We start from the raw sequence: 18,521 nt of genomic DNA, 5'->3' as shown, positions 1-18,521 counted from the left end.
TTGTTCCTTGTCCTTTTCCATGGCCAACCTAAATCTTCTGATACAATAATCACTGTCCCCTAAATGCTCTCCCACTGATATCTGATCTTCTTGGGCTAACTCATTCCTCAGGTCCAACAATGCCTGACCTCTCGTTGGACCAGAGACATACTGGTGCAGAAAATTATCTAGAACACATTCAAAGAACTCTCCCCCCTCCCCCCCCATTTGTCTCTTTGCACTATTCCTATCCCAGTCTGTATTTGGAGAATTGAAGTCCCCCATTATATTACTTTTATAATTCTTACACCCCTCTGTAATTTCTTTGCAAATTTTTTTCTCTGCATCCATTCCACTAGTTGGTGACCTATATTCTATAATCAATGTTATTTCCTCTTTTTCATTCTTCATCTCTAGCCAGAAATATTCCATCCTTGACCCCTCTGGAACATCCTCACTCTATTGCATCTTTAATTAAAACTTTCTTGTTTCTCCTACATATTCTTGGGTACAAGGTGTTTAACGCTCAGTCCTTACCTTCTTTCAGCCAGGTCTCTGTTAGCAATAATATCATAATTCCATTTGTCAACCTGTGCCTGTAGTTCCCCAATCTTAGTAACCACACTCTATGCACTCACAAACAAGCACATTAACTCTGATTTAGGCTTTTTTACTTCCCTCCTTAATCTGACCCCATCTAATTTTTTTTTATTCATGGGATGTGGGTGTTGTTGGCTAGGCCAACACTTATTGCCTAGGCCAACATTTATTGTCTATCCCTAATTGCCCTTGTCCAGTCACATGTAAGCAGATTCCCTAAATGACATTAGTAAACAATGGTTTCGTTAGACTTTTAAATTCCAGATTACTGCTCTTGAGATTGTGCTTTTTAATTCCCTTCCTAACTCCCTAAAATCTGCTTTCAGGACCTCATCCCTTTTCCTTTCTATGCCTTTAGTCCCAGTGTGGGACATGGCCTCCAGCTGTTCACCCTACACCCAAAAGAATGTCCTGCAGCCACTCTTGGCCCTGGCACCAGGGAGGCAACATACCATCCTGGAGTCTCGTCTATGGCTGCAGAAACACCCATCTGCTCCCCTAACTATGGAATCCCCTACCACTGTAGCACTTCCACTTTTCCTCCTCCTCTCGTGTGCAGCTGAGCCACCTGTGGTGCCACAAACTTGGCTCTTGCTACATTCCTCTGATGAACCATCTCACTCACCAGTATCCAAAATGTAAAAGCGGTTAGGGAGCAAGATACCCTCAAGAGATTCCTGCACTACCTGCCTTTTTGTCTTAGATATTCTGGCAGCCACACATTCCCTCTCTGCCTGTGTATTTCTTAGCTACAGTGTGACCACCTCTCTAAACATGCTATCCACTTGATCCTCAGCCTTGTGGATGCACCACAGTGACTACAGCCGCCGTTTGAGTTTCGCAACCCAGAGTTTCTACAGCTGGTGTCACTTCCTGCACACGTAGTAATCGAGGGCACTTTGTTTATGCACGACTTCCCAGGTCCCGCAGGGTGCACATTCCACATGGCCAAGCTGCAATGACTTACCTTTACTTTAAAAAAAGTGTTTATTACAGTATGGTATAATATAACTCACCAATCATTTCCTCTACGTCGAGTCCGGAAAAGCCTGTACTTACCAACCAACTTACAGGGCTCCTGTGACATCACTTTTAGGTTTTACCTGTGAACTCCTGGTGTGTTTCTCCGCTGCTTTACAGGATCCTATGACATTCACATTCAATCAGCTTAGCCAAGTAAGAGCCAGCTACTGGAGGCTGAGGAAAGGTAGAAAAACAAAAGGAGCACTTTCTTCCCCTCTTCACTGAGCTCCAACTTAAGAATTCTAATGCACCCAGAGCAACACTCCAATGCAGACAAGTAGCACTGAAAAAGGCCTATTTTATGCTCCCTGATTCAAGCCAGTTATCTAATTAACTAGCTGTAGCTCCAAGGAGAGTGTAAAATCCAGCTTTAAAGTTGAAATAAGACTCGCTTCTCCCAATCCTAAGAGCAACTTTTAGCTAATTGCTAAATTAAAGATTAGACTTTAGATAGAAATTAATCCTTAAATTAAATTAACTCTTAAAACTCCCTCACTCACCAAACTACAACTTAAGCACTCTAATGCACACAAAGCAACACTCAGTACAGACCACAACTAGATATCCAACTTCTTCCCAGTGGAATCCTACCAACTAGTCTTTTACTTTCAATATGCTAATGGATGTTGTTGTTATTTCCTTTTATACAACTAATTTCTGTTAATTATGAAAGCTACATTCTGTATTAAATAAAATTGAATTAAGGAATGTCGAAAAATTGCTTTGAAATTTGAAGTATTGTTTTGTTTTATTCATGGGGTGTAGACATTTTGTTGACCCTGAACTGCTTGGGAAGGTGGTGGTGAACTGCCTTCTTGAACCACTGCAATCCATGTGGTTAGGTAGGGAGATCCAGGATTTTGTTTACAAAATTATGAATGGCATGGACAGAGTAGATAGTCAGAAGCTTTTTCCCAGTGTGGAAGAGTCAATTACTAGGGAACATAGATTTAAGATGAAAGGAGAAAACTATAGAGGAGTTGTGCAGGGCAAGTTTTTTTTTTTTACACAGAGGGTAGTGAGTGTCTGGAATTCGCTGCCAGAGGTGGTGGAAGCAGGTATGATAGTGGTGTTTAAGAGGCAGCTTGACAAATACATGAATAGGATGGGAATAAAGGGATACGGACCCAGGAAGTGCAAAATGTTTTAGTTGACGGGCAATATGATCGGCGCAGGCTTGGAGGGCCGAAGGGCCTGTTCCTGTGCTGTACTTTTCTTTGTTCTTTGACCCAATGAAGGAATGTTAGGATGGTATGGAACTTGGGGGGGAACTTGTAGGTGGTGACATATGACTGTTCTTGCTTTTCAAGGCAGTTAGATAACACCTTCAAAATGCATGACCTAAGCAGCCTTGGTAATTTCCTACAGGGCAATTTCCCGATGGTTGATATAGCAGCCAGTGCACCACTGGTGATGCAGTGAATATTTAACGTGGTGAACAGGGTGCCAATCAAGTGGGCACGAATGGTATCGAGCTTCTTGGAGTGTTGTTGGATCTGCACTCATCCAGGCAAGCAGTCAATATTCCACAACAAAAACAGAATTACCTGGAAAAACTCAGCAGGTCTGGCAGCATCGGCAGAGAAGAAGAGTTGACGTTTCGAGTCCTCAAGACCCTTCAGCAGAACTGAATGAATACAAGGGGTTAAATATAAGCTGGTTTAAGATGGGGTGGGGGGGCGGGGGGGGGGGGTGTGGTTATAGGGACAAGCAAGCAGTGATAGGAGCAGATAATCAAAAGATGTCACGGACAAAAGAACACAGGTGTTGAAGGTGGTGATATTATATAAACGAATGTGCTAATTAAGAATGGATGATAGGGCACTCAAGGTACAGCTGTAGTGGGGGTGAGGTGGAAAGACTATCAGGGCATAAAAAATTTAAAAATAATGGAAATAGGTGGGAAAAGAAAAATCTATATAAATTATTGGAAAAAACAAAAGGAAGGGGGAAAGAAACAGAAAGGGGGTGGGGATGGAGGAGGGAGTTCAAGGCCTAAAGTTGTTGAATTCAATATTCAGTCCGGAAGGCTGTAAAGTGCCTAGTCGCACTCAACAACTTTAGATCTTGAACTCCCTCTTGTCTTCCTGCGCGCTGCCTTCCTGATCCACTGCAGTCCGTGTGCTGTAGAAACATCCACATTGCTGTTATGGAAGGAGGTCAAACATTTGAACCGGTGACAGTGAAGGAAAGGCGATATAGTTCCAAGTCAGGCTGGCGTGTGGTCGAGAGGGGAACCTGCAGGTGGTGGTGTTCCCGTGCATCTACTGCTCGTCCTTCTTGGCAGTAGAGGAGCCTTGGTGAGTTGCTGCAGTGCATATTGCAAATGAAACACTGCTGCCACTGACCACCAATGGCGGAGGGAGTGAATGTTTAGGATGGTGAATGGGGTGCCAATTAAGCAGGCTGCTTTGTCCTGAATGGTTCAAGCTTCGGGTGTTGTTGGAACTGCACTCATCCAGGCAAGTGGTCAGTATTTCACACTCCTGACTTGAGCCTTATAGATCGTGGACAGGCTTTGGGAAGTCAGGAGATGAGTTACTCGCTGCGGAATTCTCGGCCTCTGACCTGCTCTTGTAGCCACAGTATTTATATGGCTAGTCCAGTTCAGTTTCTGGTCAATGGTGATCCCCAGGATATTGTTGTGGGGGATTCAGTGATGGTAATGCCATTTAATGGAGATGGTTATATTTTCTCTTGTTGGAGGTGGTCATTGCCTGGTACTTGTGTGGTGCGAGTGTTGGTTACCATTTATCAGCCCAAGCCTGGAAATTATCCAGGTCTTGCTGCATATGGGCACTGCTTCAGTATCGGATAAGTAGAGAATTGTGTAATCATCTGCAAACGTCCACACTACTGACCTTATGATGGAGGGAAGGTTGTTGATTAAGTGATGGCACTGGACTGAGATAATTGACCTCCTGAGATAACAACCACAACCATCTTCCTCTGCTAAGTATGACTTCAACCTGTGGAGAGTTTCCACCACCAACCACCCCAGCTACTCCCATTGACTCGTTTTGCTAGGGCTTCCTGATGCCACACTCAGTCAAATGCAGCCTTAGTATCAATGACAGTCACTCTCACCTCACCTCGGGAGTTTTGCTCTTTTGTCCATGCTTGTACCAAGGCTGTAATGAGGTCAGTGAGCAAGTTATTGCTGAGTAAGTGCCGCTTAATAACATTGCGTACAACACTTTCCATCACTTTGCTGATGATCAAAAGTAGACCAATGGGGCGGTAATTGGCCGGGTTGGATTTGTCCTGTTTTTTTTGTGGACAGGACCTACCAGGCCAGTGTTGCAGCTGTACTGGAACAGCTTGGCTAGGGGCGCAGCTAGTTCTGGTGCACAAGTCTTTAGTATTATTGCCGGAACGTTGTCAGGGCCCAAAGCCTTTGCGGTATCCTCTGCCTTCAGCTGTTTCTAGAGATCACGTGGAGCGCATCAAATTTACTGAAGACTGGCATCCATAATGCTGGGGACCTCAGGGGGAGGCCGAGATGCATCATCAACTTGGCACTTCTGACTGACAAGGGGGAGCGGTGGCATAGTGGTATTGTCACTGGATTAGCATTCCAGTGACCCAGGGTAATGCTTTGGGGACCCGGGTTCCAATCCCACCATGGCAGATGGTGAAATTTGAATGCAATAAATGGTGGCAATAAAAAGTTTAATGAAACCCATCTGGTTCACTAATGTCCTTTAGGGAAGGAAATCTGCTGTCCTTACCCTTAAAAATTAGGGGTGGGCAACCCCATGAATGAATAATAGAGAAATAAAAAATTGATTTATGTGCTGGGCTCCCCCGTCATTGAGGATGAGGATATTTGTGGAGCTGCCTCCTTCTCCTTGTTGTTTAATTGTTCTTGTGGCAGGGCAACAGAGCTTTGATGATCCATTGGTTGTGGGGTCGCTTAGCTCTGCTTTGTTTTTATTTAAGATTTCCAGCATCTGCAGTATCCTGCTTTTCGATTAAGCTAAGGATTGTATTCGATTGAAGGAAGAAGATTATGATGACATCAAAAAGAATACTAAGCCTAAAGATTTAGAGGATGAGAATTCAGCAAAGGACAACCAAGAAATCAAAAGAAAACTAGTAAGAAACATAAAAAGATTGTAAAAGCTTCAATAGACATATATAGAGAGATTGGCGAAAGCAAATGTGCACAAAGATAGGAAAACTCAATTGAAAATAAGGGCACAGACATTAAACAAATACTTTACATCTATCTTCAAGGCAGAAAACAAAACAATTCAAGAGATTTTAGGGAACCAAAAGCCTGTTGAGAATGAAGAAATTAATAAAGTAACGAAATCAGTACTGCAGAAATTTATGGGACTAAAAGCAAAGACATACACTTATATGCACACCCAACATCAGAAAGCATTTTACAGCCAATTAAGTACTTCTGAATTATAGTCAATGTTGTAATGTAGGAAACACAGAAGCCAATTTGCACACAGCAAGCTCTCACAAACAACAATGTGATGATGATCAGATCATCTGTTTTAGAACGTTGATTATGGGATAAATATAGGCCAAGACACCAGGGATAACTCCCCTACCCTTCTTCAAAATAATGCCAGGGATCTTTTAGCCCCATCTGTCCCCTAAAGTGGCCCTTTGGTTTAACTCATCCAGAAGATGGAGCCTCTGACAGTGCAGTACTCCTTGGGTACTGCACTGGAATGTCAGCCTTGATTTTTGTGAAGTCCTGGAATGGGACTTGAACCCACAACCTTCATGTCTCAATGAATTGGAAGGTAGCAAACATAACCTTGCTATTCAAGAAAGTGGGGGGGGGGGGGTACTGCAAAAAGAAAACACAGGGACCTTAAGGCCAGTTAACCTGACATCAATAGAGAAAATGTAAGAATCTATTATTAGGAATGCAATGATATCCAGGGCAATGTGATTGGACAGAGTCAATATGTATTTATAAAAAAGGGAAATCATGTTTGACAAATCTGTTGAGAAATTTTTTTGAGGCTGTACCTAACAATGTAGATAAGGGTGAGACCAGTAGATAAAAATGTATTTGGATTTTCAAAAAAGCATTCGATAAGGTGCCTCACAAGGGGTTGTTACATATAACTAGGACTCGTGATTGAGGGCAATATATCAGCATGGATTGAAGATTGGCTGACAGACAGAAAACAGAGAAGGAATGAACAGGTCATTTTCAGATTGGCAGGCTGCAACTAATGAGCTACCAAAAGGAACAGTGGTTGGGTCTCAGCTATTTACAATCTATAATAATGATTTACATGAGTAGACCTAATGTAATGCATCCAAGCTCGCTGATGATACAAAATTCAGTGGAAAAGCAAGCTGTGAGAGGGATGCAAAAAGGTTACAAAGGGATATAGGCAGGTTAGGTAAGTGGGCAAGAAAGTGTGCAGTTATCCACTTTGTAGGAAAAATAAAAGGAGACTTCTTTTAAAAGTGGTGAGAGACTGGCAAACGTTAGTAATCACAGGGACCTGGACGGCCCTGTACCTGGGCGGCAGTGGCATAATAGTATTATCACTGGATTAGTAACCCAGAGACCCAAGGTAATGATCTGGAGACCAGGGTTCGAATCCCACCATGGCAGATGGTGGAATTTGAATTCAATAAAAGTCTAATTAAAGTCTAACGATGACCATGAAACCATTGTCGAAAAAACTCATCTGGTTCACTAATGCCCTTTAGGGAAGGAACTGACATCCTTACCTGGTCTGGCCTACATGTAACTCGAGACCCACAGCAATGTGGTTGACTCTTACGAGCCTTCTGAAATGGCCTACCAAGCCACTCAGTTGTATCAAATCACTTATGAGTCAATAAAAAGGGATGAAACTGGACATACAGACCACCCGACATCGACCTAGGCACCAGAAACGACGAACTTCAAACTCAGCCTGGTCGAACCTGCAAAGTCCTCTTTACTAACATCTGTGAGCTTGTGCCAAAATTGGGAGAGCTGACTCTCAGGTTAGTCAAGCAACAGCCTGACAATCATACTCAAGGAGTCATAACCTACATATCATGTTCCAGACATCACCATCACCATCCCTGGGTATGTCCTGTCACACCAAGGTGGCGGCATAGTGGTATACAGTTGGGAGGGAGTTGCCCTGGTGGTCGTCAACATGGACTCTGGACCCCATGAAGACTCATAGCATTGGGTCAAACATGGACAAGCAAAACTCCTGCTGGTTCCCACCTACTGTCCTCCCCTTCAGCTGATGAATCAACACTACTTGATGTTGAACACCACTTGAAGGAAGCACTAAGGGTAGCAAGGTCACAGAATGTACTCTTGGTGGGGGACTTCAGTGGCTCAGTAGCACCGCTACAAACCAAGCTGGCTGAATCCTAAAGGACACAGCAGCTAGACTAGGTCTACAGCAGGAGGCAATGTAACCAACAAGAGGAAAAAACATACTTAACCTCATCCTCACCAATCTGCCTGTCGCAGATGCATCTATCCAATACAGTCTTGGTAGGCGTAACCAGCACACAGTCCTTGTGGAGGCAAAGTCCTGTCTTCATATTGAGGATACCCTTCATAGTGTTGTGTGGCACTGCCACTGTGCTAAATGGGACAGATTTTGAGTAGATCCAGCAACTCAAGACTGGGCATCCATCAGCAGCAGGACTGTACTCAACCACAATCTGTAGCTTCATGGCCAGGCATATCCTCCACCCTACCATTGCCACCAAGCCAGGAGATCAAGCCTCATTCAATAAAGAGCACAAAGGGCATGTCAGGACATATCTAAAAATGAGAAATGACATATCTAAAAACTAACCTGGTGAAGCTAAAACACAGGACTACTTGTGTGCCAAACATAATAAGCAGCAAGTGATACAGAGCTAAGCGATTCCACAACTACCTGATCAGATCTAAGTTCTGCAGTCCTGCTACATCCACTCATGAATGGGGGTGGACAATTAAACTACTCACCCGAGGAGAAGGCTCCACAAGTATCCCCATCTTCAATGATGGGGAAGTCCAGCACAGCAGTACAAAGGATAACACTGAAGCATTTGCAACAATCTTCTACTAGAAGTGCAGAGTGCATGATCCATCTCGGCCTCCTCTGGAGGTCCCCAACATTATTGATGAAAGACTTCAGCCAATTCGATTCACTTCACGTGATATCAAGAAATGGCTGAAGGCACTGGATACTGCAAAGGCTATGGGCCCTGACAATATTCCCGCAATTGTACTGAAGGCTTATGCTCCAGAAGTAGCTTTGCCCTAAGCCAAGCTGTTCCAGTACAGCTACAACACTGGCATTCAACCCAGCATTGTGGCAAATTGCCCAGGTATGTCCCATCCACAAAAAGCAGGACAAATCCAATCCAGTTAGTTACAGCCCCATCAGACTACTCTCAATCATCAGTAAAGTGATGGAACGGTTCATCAACAGTGCTATCAAGTGGCACTTGCTTAGAAATAGCCTGCTTACTGCGCTGAGTTTGGTTTATGCCAGGGCCACTCAGCTCCTGACATCATTACAGCCTTGGTTCACACATGGACAAATGAGCTGAACTCGAAGTGAGGCGAGAGTGACTGCCTTTGACATCAAGGCATCATTTGACCGAGTGTAGCATCAAGGAGCCCTAGCAGAACATGAGTCAATGAGAATCAGGGGGAACACCCTCTTGTTAGGAAAGGGAATCAAAGGTTATCAGGGGTAGGTGGGAATGTGGAACTCAAAACGCAAACAGATCAGCCATGATCTTATTGAACATTGCTACAGGCTCAAGGGGCCGAATGTCCTACTTCTCCTATTTTGTATTTTCACATGTTCGCCTCTATTTGAAGTCATGCCTAGCATAAAGGAAGATGGTTGTGGTTGTTGCATGCCAATCATTGCAGACCCAGGACATCACTGCAGGAGTTCCTCATGGCAGTGTCCTCAGCCCAACCATCTTCAGCTGCTTCAATGACCTTCCATCCATCATAAGAGTCATGGGAATGTTTGCCCACAATTGCACATGGGAATGTTTGCCCACAATTGCACATGGGAATGTTTGCCCACAATTGCACATGGGAATGTTTGCCCACAATTGCACATGGGAATGTTTGCCCACAATTGCACATGGGAATGTTTGCCCACAATTGCACATGGGAATGTTTGCCCACAATTGCACAATGTTCAGCACCATTTGCGACTCCTCAGATAATGAAGCAATCCATGTCCAAATGCAGCAAATGGACAATATCCAGGCTTGGGCTGACAAATGGTGAGTAACATTCATAACACACAAGTGCCAGGCAATGACCATCTCCAACAAGAGAGAATCTAACCATTGCCCTTGACATTTAATGGCATTACTATCTCAGAATTTCCCACTATCTTCATCCTGGCAGTTACCATTGGCCAGAAACTGAACTGGACTAGCCATATAAATACTCTGGCTCCAAAAGCAGGTCAGAGGCTAGGAATCCTGCTGCAAGTAACTCACCTCCTGACTCCCCAAAGCCTGTCCACCATCTACAAGGCACAAGTCAGGAGTGTAATGGAATACTGAAAAGAGCTGGATGCCATCCAGGACAAAGCAGCCCACTTGACTGGCACCACATCCACAAACATTCACTTCCTCCATCACTGACGCACAGTGGCAGCAGTGTGTACCATCTACAAGACGCACTGCAGGAATTCACCAAGGCTCCTTCGACAGCACCTTCCAAACCCACAACCGTTAACATCTACAAGGTCTAGGGCAGCAGATACATGGGAACACCATCACCTGCAAGTTCCCCTCCAAGTCATTCACCATCCGGACTTGGAAATATATCGCCGTTCCATCACAATCACTGGGTCAAAATCCTGGAACTCCTTCCCTAACAGCACTGTAGGTGTACCTACACAACCTGGACTGCAGCAATTCAAGAAGGCAGCTCATCACCACCTTCTCAAGGGCAACAAATACTGGCCTAGCCAGCAATACCCACATCCCACCAATTAATACTTAGAAAGTCATGAAATGAACCTGCAGATACAGAATGCAATTAGGAAAGCAAACAGTACATTAGCCTTTATTACAAAGTGTGGGAAAGACATTTTACTATTCTTATATAGGGCCTTGGTGAACCATATCTTGAGTACTGTGCACTGTTTTGGTCTCCTTACTTATGGAAGTATATATTTGCCTTGGAGAATGTGCAAAAAAGGTTCACTGGACTGATTCCTGGAATGAGAGGAATGTCCTCTGAGGAAAGATTACACAGACTAGGTCTATATTCCCTACCATCAAGAATGAGAGGTGATCTCATTAAAACACACAAAATTGTGAAAATTTTCATTGAGAACTGTCGGCATGACATCGGCCGTCTCAATTTCTCTGCTCCTCTCACCCACTCTAACCTGTCTCCTTCTGAAATTGCTGCACTCCATTCTCTCAGGTCCAACCCTGACTTTGTTATCAAACCTGCTGACAAGAGTGGTGCTGCTGTTTGACATACCGTACTTGACCTGGCAGAGGTTGAGCGCCAACTCTCAGACACTTTCTCCCACCTCCCATTGGACCATGACCCCACCACCAAACATCAAGCCATTCTTTCCAGGACTGTCACTGACCTCATCTCCTCTGGAGATCTTCCCTCCACAGCTTCCAACCTCAGACAACCCGCTTCTACATCCTCCCCAAAATCCACAAACAGGACTGTCCTGGTAGACCAATCGTGTCAGCCTGTTCCTGCCCTACGGAACTCATTTCTTCATATCTTGACACCATTCTCTCTCCGCTTGTCCAGTCTCTTCCCATCTACATCCGTGATTCCTCTGACACCCTACATCATATCAACAATTTCCAGTTCCCAGGCCCCAACTGTCTCCCCTTCACCATGGGCAGCCAATCCCGCTACATCTCCATCCCCCAGTAGGATGGTCTGAGGACTCTCCGTTTCTTCCTTGAACAGAGGCCCGAACAATCCCCATCCACCACCACTCTCTTCCGTCTGGCTGAACTTGTTCTCTCACTGAACAATTTCTCCTTAAAACTTGTCTCACTTCCTCCAAATAAAAGGTGGGTCTAAGGGTACCCGCATGGGCCCCAGTTATGCCTGTCTCTTTATGGGGTATGTGGAACATTCCTTGTTCCAGTCCTACTCAGGCCCCCTCCCACAACTCTTTCTCTGGTATATCGATGACTGTTTCGGTGCCGCTTCATGCTCTTGTCTGGACCAGGAAAAATGTATTAATTTTGCTTTCAATTTCCACCCTCCATCACTTTCACATGGTTCATCACTGACAGTTCCCTTCCTTGACCTCTCCGTCTCAATTTCTGGTGACAGGCTGACCACCAATATTCATTACAAGCCCACCAACTCCCCACACCCTGCTTCCTCTAAGGACTCCATCCCATTCTCTCAGTTCCTTCGCATCTGTTCCGATGATGCCATTTCCCAAACAGTGCTTCTGACCTGTCTTCCTCCTTCCTTAACCGAGGTTTCTCACCCATGATGGTTGACAGGGCCCTCGTGTCCGACCCATCTTCCGCGCTTCTGCCTTCACACCTTCCTCTCCCTCCCAGAACCATGATAGAGTCCCCCTTGTCCTCATTTTTCACCCCACCAGCCTCCACATTCGAAAGCTCATCCTCTGCCATTTTCGCCAACTCCAACACATCTTCCCTTCACCCCCACCACGGTCAGCATTCCGTAGGGACCGTTTCCTCCAGGGCACCCTGGTCCACTCCTCTATCACCCTCTACACCTCAACCCCACCCACCCCACCCACCCCCCCCAACACCACCTTCCCATGCAATCGCAGACAATGCAACACCTGCCCCTTTACCCCTTTACTTCCCCCCTCCTCACCGTCCAAGGGCCCAAACACTCCTTCCAGTGAGGCAATGCTTCACTTGCACTTCCCTCAATTTGGTCTACTGCATTCACTGCTTCCAATGCGGTCTCCTCTACATTAGAGAGACCAAATTCAGACTGGGTGATTGCTTTGAGGAACACCTTCAGTCTGTCGGCAAACATGACCCACACCTTCCTGTCGCTTGCCATTTCAGCATACCACCTTCTCATGCCCACAAGTCCGTCCTTGGCCTGCTGCAATGTTCCAGCGAAGCTCACCGCAAACTGGAGGAACGGCACCTCATCTTCAGATTAGGCACTTTACAGCCTTCCGGACTTAATGAGTTCAACCAGATCATGAACTCTCTCCTCCATCCTCACCCCTTTTTGATCCCCTTTTTCAGTATTTATTTTTTAACTTTTATACATATATATATATTTTTGCTGCCTATTTCTATTATTATTTTTAAAATTTATTTCCATTCATTGTTTTATCTCCACCTTTTAGCTTATTTTGATCTTTTTTCCCCCCACACTGTCCCCACCCCCCACCCCTAGGGCCATCTGTCACTTGCTCATCCTGCTTTCTACTCTTAATGTCACCATTAGCACCTCCTTTAGCCAGTATCACCACCACCAACACTCCTTCGACCTTTTGTTTATGACACCTTTTGCAATCTCTCCTTTGCCCCCACCTATCACTGGCCTTCTGTCCAGCTTCACCTGTCCCACACCCCTTTAACAGAATATACTTCACCACATCTCTACTTCTCTTTAGTCCTGAAGAAGAGTCATACGGACTCAAAACGTTAACTCTGTCTTTCTCTCCACAGGTGCTGTCAGACCTGCTGAGTTTTTCCAGCAATTTTTGTTGTTGTTGTTTTATACAAAATTGTGATGTGGTTTGCCAGATTAAATGCTGGGAGGATGTTTCCCCTGACTGGGGAGTCTTGAACTAGAGATCACAGTCTCAGAATATTGGGTCAGCCATCTAGAACGGAGCTGAGGGGAAATCTCTCCATTCAAAGGGTTGGGAATCTTCGAATTCTCTACCCTATTACTGAGCATATTCATGATAGAGGTCGACAGCTGTTTGGATACCAAGGGAATCAAGGGATATGGACAGTGAGCAGGTAGGTGGATTTGAGGTAGATGAGCCATGATTTTATTGAATCATGGAGTATGCTTGAAAAGCCAAATGGTTCCTATTCCTGCTTTTATTTATATTCTTATGTTCTACATATTTTTTCACAACACAATGTGTAATTTGAGCCACCTCTTCAGATTCCACTATAACTCCCAGTTTGGCATAATCTGCAAGTTTGATTCCTTGGCCATCAGCTCAGGTCCAGTCATTGCTATGAATTAGACACAGCAAAGATAACTAAATACCTGATCTGCCAGCATTTTACAGTGGCCCTATGATTGGCTAGCATAATCTGAGATTTGTACATTTTACATCATCCCTTCCAGCCTTATTGGAATACAAGGAGCCTGGGTGGGATCCTACTAAAACCTGGTTATGGATTTAGCAAAAAAAAGGCGACTGATCTAAATCACACCCATGCGGTTTATTATTGCTGTAGAAGGAAGCCTGCACCAGAGGAAAAGCTTTCCACCAAGATTACAAATTAAAGAGAAACTGGATAATGTTCTTCCCTTATGTCAAAAATGCTAGCTATAACTGGACCCACCAGGTCATTTATATAACAGCCTCGTAACACAACACATTCTCTATCTGCATTTCTGTTCGGCAGGGCGCAGTACTGGCTGTTTCCAAAACATAAAACAGGCCAAACGGTCTTTTGCTCGCCCCTGTCAAATTCCGACATGTGGAAATACTACACTGGGTTCTCAGAACAGTTAATGCGTTTAAACAGCCAGCGGTTAAAATACTGCGTGAGGTAAAACAGTCGGATATACTTCCAACGTTGCGCCCCGCTTCAAGTTGGCCGGCTGTTGATCTATTATTTTTTAAATAAAGCGCGACGAGGATGACAGCTTTAGGAGGTCGCAATGACCTGCTGACCACGCTACAGTATTTTAATTAAAACCTATTTTTTCATTTATCGCCTAACGGAACTGCCTTCCATATTTTACAACAAACTAAAGAAAGAGGAAACCTACAACATACATACAAACACACACCTACCCAAACCATCACAGTGTCCGGTGTAACTGCACAAACGCATCCGCGCCCCTCAAATGGCGCCCAACGACGGAAGGGTCACGTGCAAGCAGCCCGCACCCTGATTGGTCAACGGGTGCCTAGTCAGTAACCATAACAACAACGTCCAGTGCCCTTAAAAAGATCACCATGGTAACAAGAGACCCAATGGAAGGTTTGGACCCCAAGGTTGAAGATTTTATTACTGTGCTCTTAAAAACGAAATCATACCAACATTGCGGGCAGGATTGCTGTTTCATTACCCAACCATAGACTGATCAAGGCCCACGTCCTGTCGGTCCCATCATTTTCAGAGATTTCTGAGATGTCCTAAGAAATAGGAGCAGGGTAGGTCATTGAGCTTCTCGAGCCTCATGACTGATCTTCTCCCTCACCTATCCACACTATCCCCATATTCCTTAATTCCCTTATTATTCAAAAGTATATTGAATATGTTAAGTGACTGAGCTGGCTGGGCTATAGAATTCCTCCACAACCCTTTGAAGAAATTTCTCCTCAACTCAATCCAAAATGGCTGACTCCTTATTCCGAGACTGACTCCTAGTTCTTGACTCTCGACTCCCAGCCTGGAGAAACATCCTACCAGCAGTGGGGTCAATGAAGAGCGCAGGAAGGCGTGCCAGAAGCAGCACCAGGCGCACCAAAAAATGAAACAAAAATGAAAAATGCTGGAAAAACTCAACAGATCTGACAGCATCTGTGTGGCGGAAAAGGTGAAGCTGGATAGTTAGCCAGCGATAGATGGAGGCAAAAGAGAGATTGCCAAAGATGTCATAAACAAAAGGTCAAAGGGTTGATGGTGGTGGTACTGGCTAAAGGAGGTGCTAATGGTGACATTAAGAACATATAAATAAATAAAAACAAAAAACTGTGGATGCTGGAAATCCAAAACAAAAACAGAATTACCTGGAAAAATTCAGCAGGTCTGGCAGCATCGGCGGAGAAGAAAAGAGTTGACGTTTCGAGTCCTCATGACCCTGCAACAGAACTGCTGAGTTTTTCCAGGTAATTCCGTTTTTGTTTTGGATTTCCAGCATCCCCAGTTTTTTGTTTTTATCTCTTTGTTTAATTGACTGCCACTCCTCTTCAAGGAATGCCTACCTTGAAGAAGTTTTGTTCCTCCCCACATTAAGAACATGATCAGTATAGATTTCAACACATTTTTACTTCTCTTAGCTCTGAAGAAGAGTCATACGGACTCGAAACGTTAACTGTCTTTCTCTCCGCAGATGCTGTCAGACCTGCTGAGTTTTTACAGCATTTTTTGTTTTTGTTTCAGATTTCCAGCATCCGCAGTATTTTCGCCTACACCTTAAAATGAGGTGTCAACCTGGTGAAGCTACAACACAGGACTACTTGTGTGCCAAAGAGCGAAAGCAGCATGTAATAGACAGAGCTAAACGGTCCCACGACCAACAAATCAGATCTCAGCTCTGCAGTTCTGCCACATCCCGTTGTCAATGGTGGTCGACAATTAAACAACTAACTGAGGAAGGAGGTTCCACAACTATCCACATCCTTAATGGTGGGAGAGTCCAACACACCAGTGCAATTGACAGGGCTGAAGTATTTGCAGCAACTTTTAGTCAGATGTACCTAGTGGATAATCCATCTCGGCCTCCTCCAGAGGTTCCTAGCATCATAGATGGCAGTCTTCAGCCAATTCGATTCACTTCACCTGATATCAAGAAACGGCTGAAGGCAATGGATACTGCAAAGACTATGGGCCCTGACAACATTCTGGCAATAGTACTGAAGAGTTGTGCTCCAGAAGTGGCTTTGCCCTAAGCTAAGCTGTTCCAGTACAACTACAACACTGGCATTTACCCAGCAACGTTGAAAATCGCACAGGTACATCCTGTCAACAAAGGGCAGGACAAATCCAACCAAGTCAATTACCACCCTATCAGTCTACTCTTGATCATCAGCAAAGTAATGGAAGGGGTCATCGACAGTGTTATCAAGCAGTACTTACTCAGAAACAACCTGCTCACTGACACTCAGTTTTGGTTCCCCAGTGCCACTCAGCTCACAGCCTTGGTCCAAACATGGTCAAAAAAGCTGAACTCAAGAGGCGAGGCGAGGCGAGAGTAACTGACCTTGACATCAAAGTCACATTTCACTGAGTGTGGCATCAAGGAGTCTAGCAAAACTAGAGTCAATGGGAACCTGGGGCAAAAATCTCCACTGGTTGTGTCATACCAGCACAATGGAAGAAGGTTGTGGTTGTTGGAGGTCAATCACTGCAGTCCCAGGATATCACTGCAGGAGTTCCTCAGGGTAGTGTCCTAGGCCCAATCATCATCAGCTGCTTCATCAATGACCTTCCCCCATCATAAGGTCAGAAGCGCAGATGTTTGCTGATGATTGCACAATGTTCAGCACCATTCGCGACTCCTCAGATACTGAACCAGGCCATGCCCATTTGCAGAAAGACCTGGAGTATGATGGAATAGTCTCCACTTGCCTGGATGAGTGCATCCCCAACAACACTCAAGAAGCTCGACATTCTCCAGGACAAAGCAACCTGCTTGATTGGCACATCATCCATCACCTCAACACCACCTCCTGACGCACAGGGGAGCAGCATGTACCATATACAAGATCACTGCAGCAACTCACCAAGTCTCCTTCGACAGCACCTTCCAAACTCTCCACCTCCACCACCTTGAAGGACAAATGCAGCAGGTGCATGGGAACACCACCACCTACAAGTTCCCCTCCAAGGCACACACCATCCTGACTTGGAACTATATCACCATTCCTTCACTGTCGCTGGGTCAAAATCCTGGAACTTCCTCCCTCACAGCATTGTGGGTGTACCTACACCACATGGACTGCAGTGTTTCTAGAAGGTGGCTCACCATCTTCTCAAGGGCAATTATAAATGCTGGCCTAGCCAGAGATGCCCATATCCCAAGAATAAAACAAAAAGCAGATACACTATCAAAAACACAGAATCGCAGAATCACACAGTCAGAAGAGGCCTTTCAGCCCATCGTGTCTGCACCAACACGTGAGAAACACTTGACCTACCCACCTAATCCCATTTACCAGCACTTGGCCCATAGCCTTGAATGCTATGACGTGCCACGTACTCATCCAGGTACTTTTTAAAGGATGTGAAGCAACCCGCCTCCACCACCCTCCCAGTTAGCGCATTCCAGACCGTCACCACCCTCTGGGTAAAAAGATTTCTCCTCACATCCCTCTAACCTCCTGCCCCTCACCTTGAACTTGTGTCCCCTCGTGACTGACCCTTTAACTAAGGGGAACAGCTTCTCCCTATCCACCCTGTCCATGCCCCTCATAATCTTGTACACCTCGATCAGGTCACCCCTCAGTCTTCTCTGCTCCAATGAAAACAACCTAAGTTTGTCCAACCTCTCTTCATAACTTAAATGTTTCATCCCAGGCAACATCCTGGTGAAACTCCTCTGCATCCCCTCCAGTGCAATCACATCCTTCCTATAATGTGGCAACCTGAACTGCGCAAGGTATTCCAGCTGTGGCCTCACCAAGGTTCTATACAACTCCAACATGACCTCCCTACTTTTATAATCTATGCCTCGATTGATAAAGGCAAGCGTTACATATGCCTTTTTCATCACCCCACTAACATGCCTCTCCGCCTTCAGAGATCTATGGACACACATGCCAAGGTCCCTTTGTTCCTCAGAACTTCTTGTGTCATGCCGTTCATTGAATACTTCCTTGTCAAATTACTCCTTCCAAAGTTTATCACACTTTTCAGGGTTAAATTCCATCTGCCACTTATCTGCCCATTTGACCATCTTCCTGTAGCCCAAGACACTCAACCTCACTGTTAACCACCCAGCCACTCTTTGTGTCATCCACAAACGTACTAATCCTAACCCCCACATAGTCATCTCTATAGTTTATATAAATGACAAATAATAGGGG

At 45.0% G+C, this 18,521-nt stretch overlaps 1 protein-coding gene across 3 annotated transcripts in view; it reads right to left on the bottom strand.

Moving 5' to 3' along the window:
• The window catches only part of tnpo1 (transportin 1), a 185,869-nt gene extending 171,237 nt beyond the window's left edge, over positions 1-14,632 (bottom strand). For 2 of the 3 annotated variants that reach the window (XM_041185762.1, XM_041185765.1), the window contains exon 1: positions 14,562-14,632. In XM_041185762.1, the coding sequence (XP_041041696.1) occupies positions 14,562-14,570 (9 nt within the window). In that variant the 5' untranslated portion in view covers positions 14,571-14,632. Of the gene's footprint in view, positions 1-1,682; positions 1,732-14,561 lie in introns of those variants that run through there. The other variant, XM_041185767.1, reaches the window with a different exon arrangement.
• Positions 14,633-18,521: the final 3,889 nt, after the last annotated feature.

This window comes from Carcharodon carcharias, chromosome 4 (genome assembly GCF_017639515.1).
Source record: "Carcharodon carcharias isolate sCarCar2 chromosome 4, sCarCar2.pri, whole genome shotgun sequence".
NCBI lineage: Eukaryota > Metazoa > Chordata > Chondrichthyes > Lamniformes > Lamnidae > Carcharodon > Carcharodon carcharias.
Note: the sequence above shows the minus strand (reverse complement) of the source record. Positions and strands in the feature narration are given on the sequence as shown.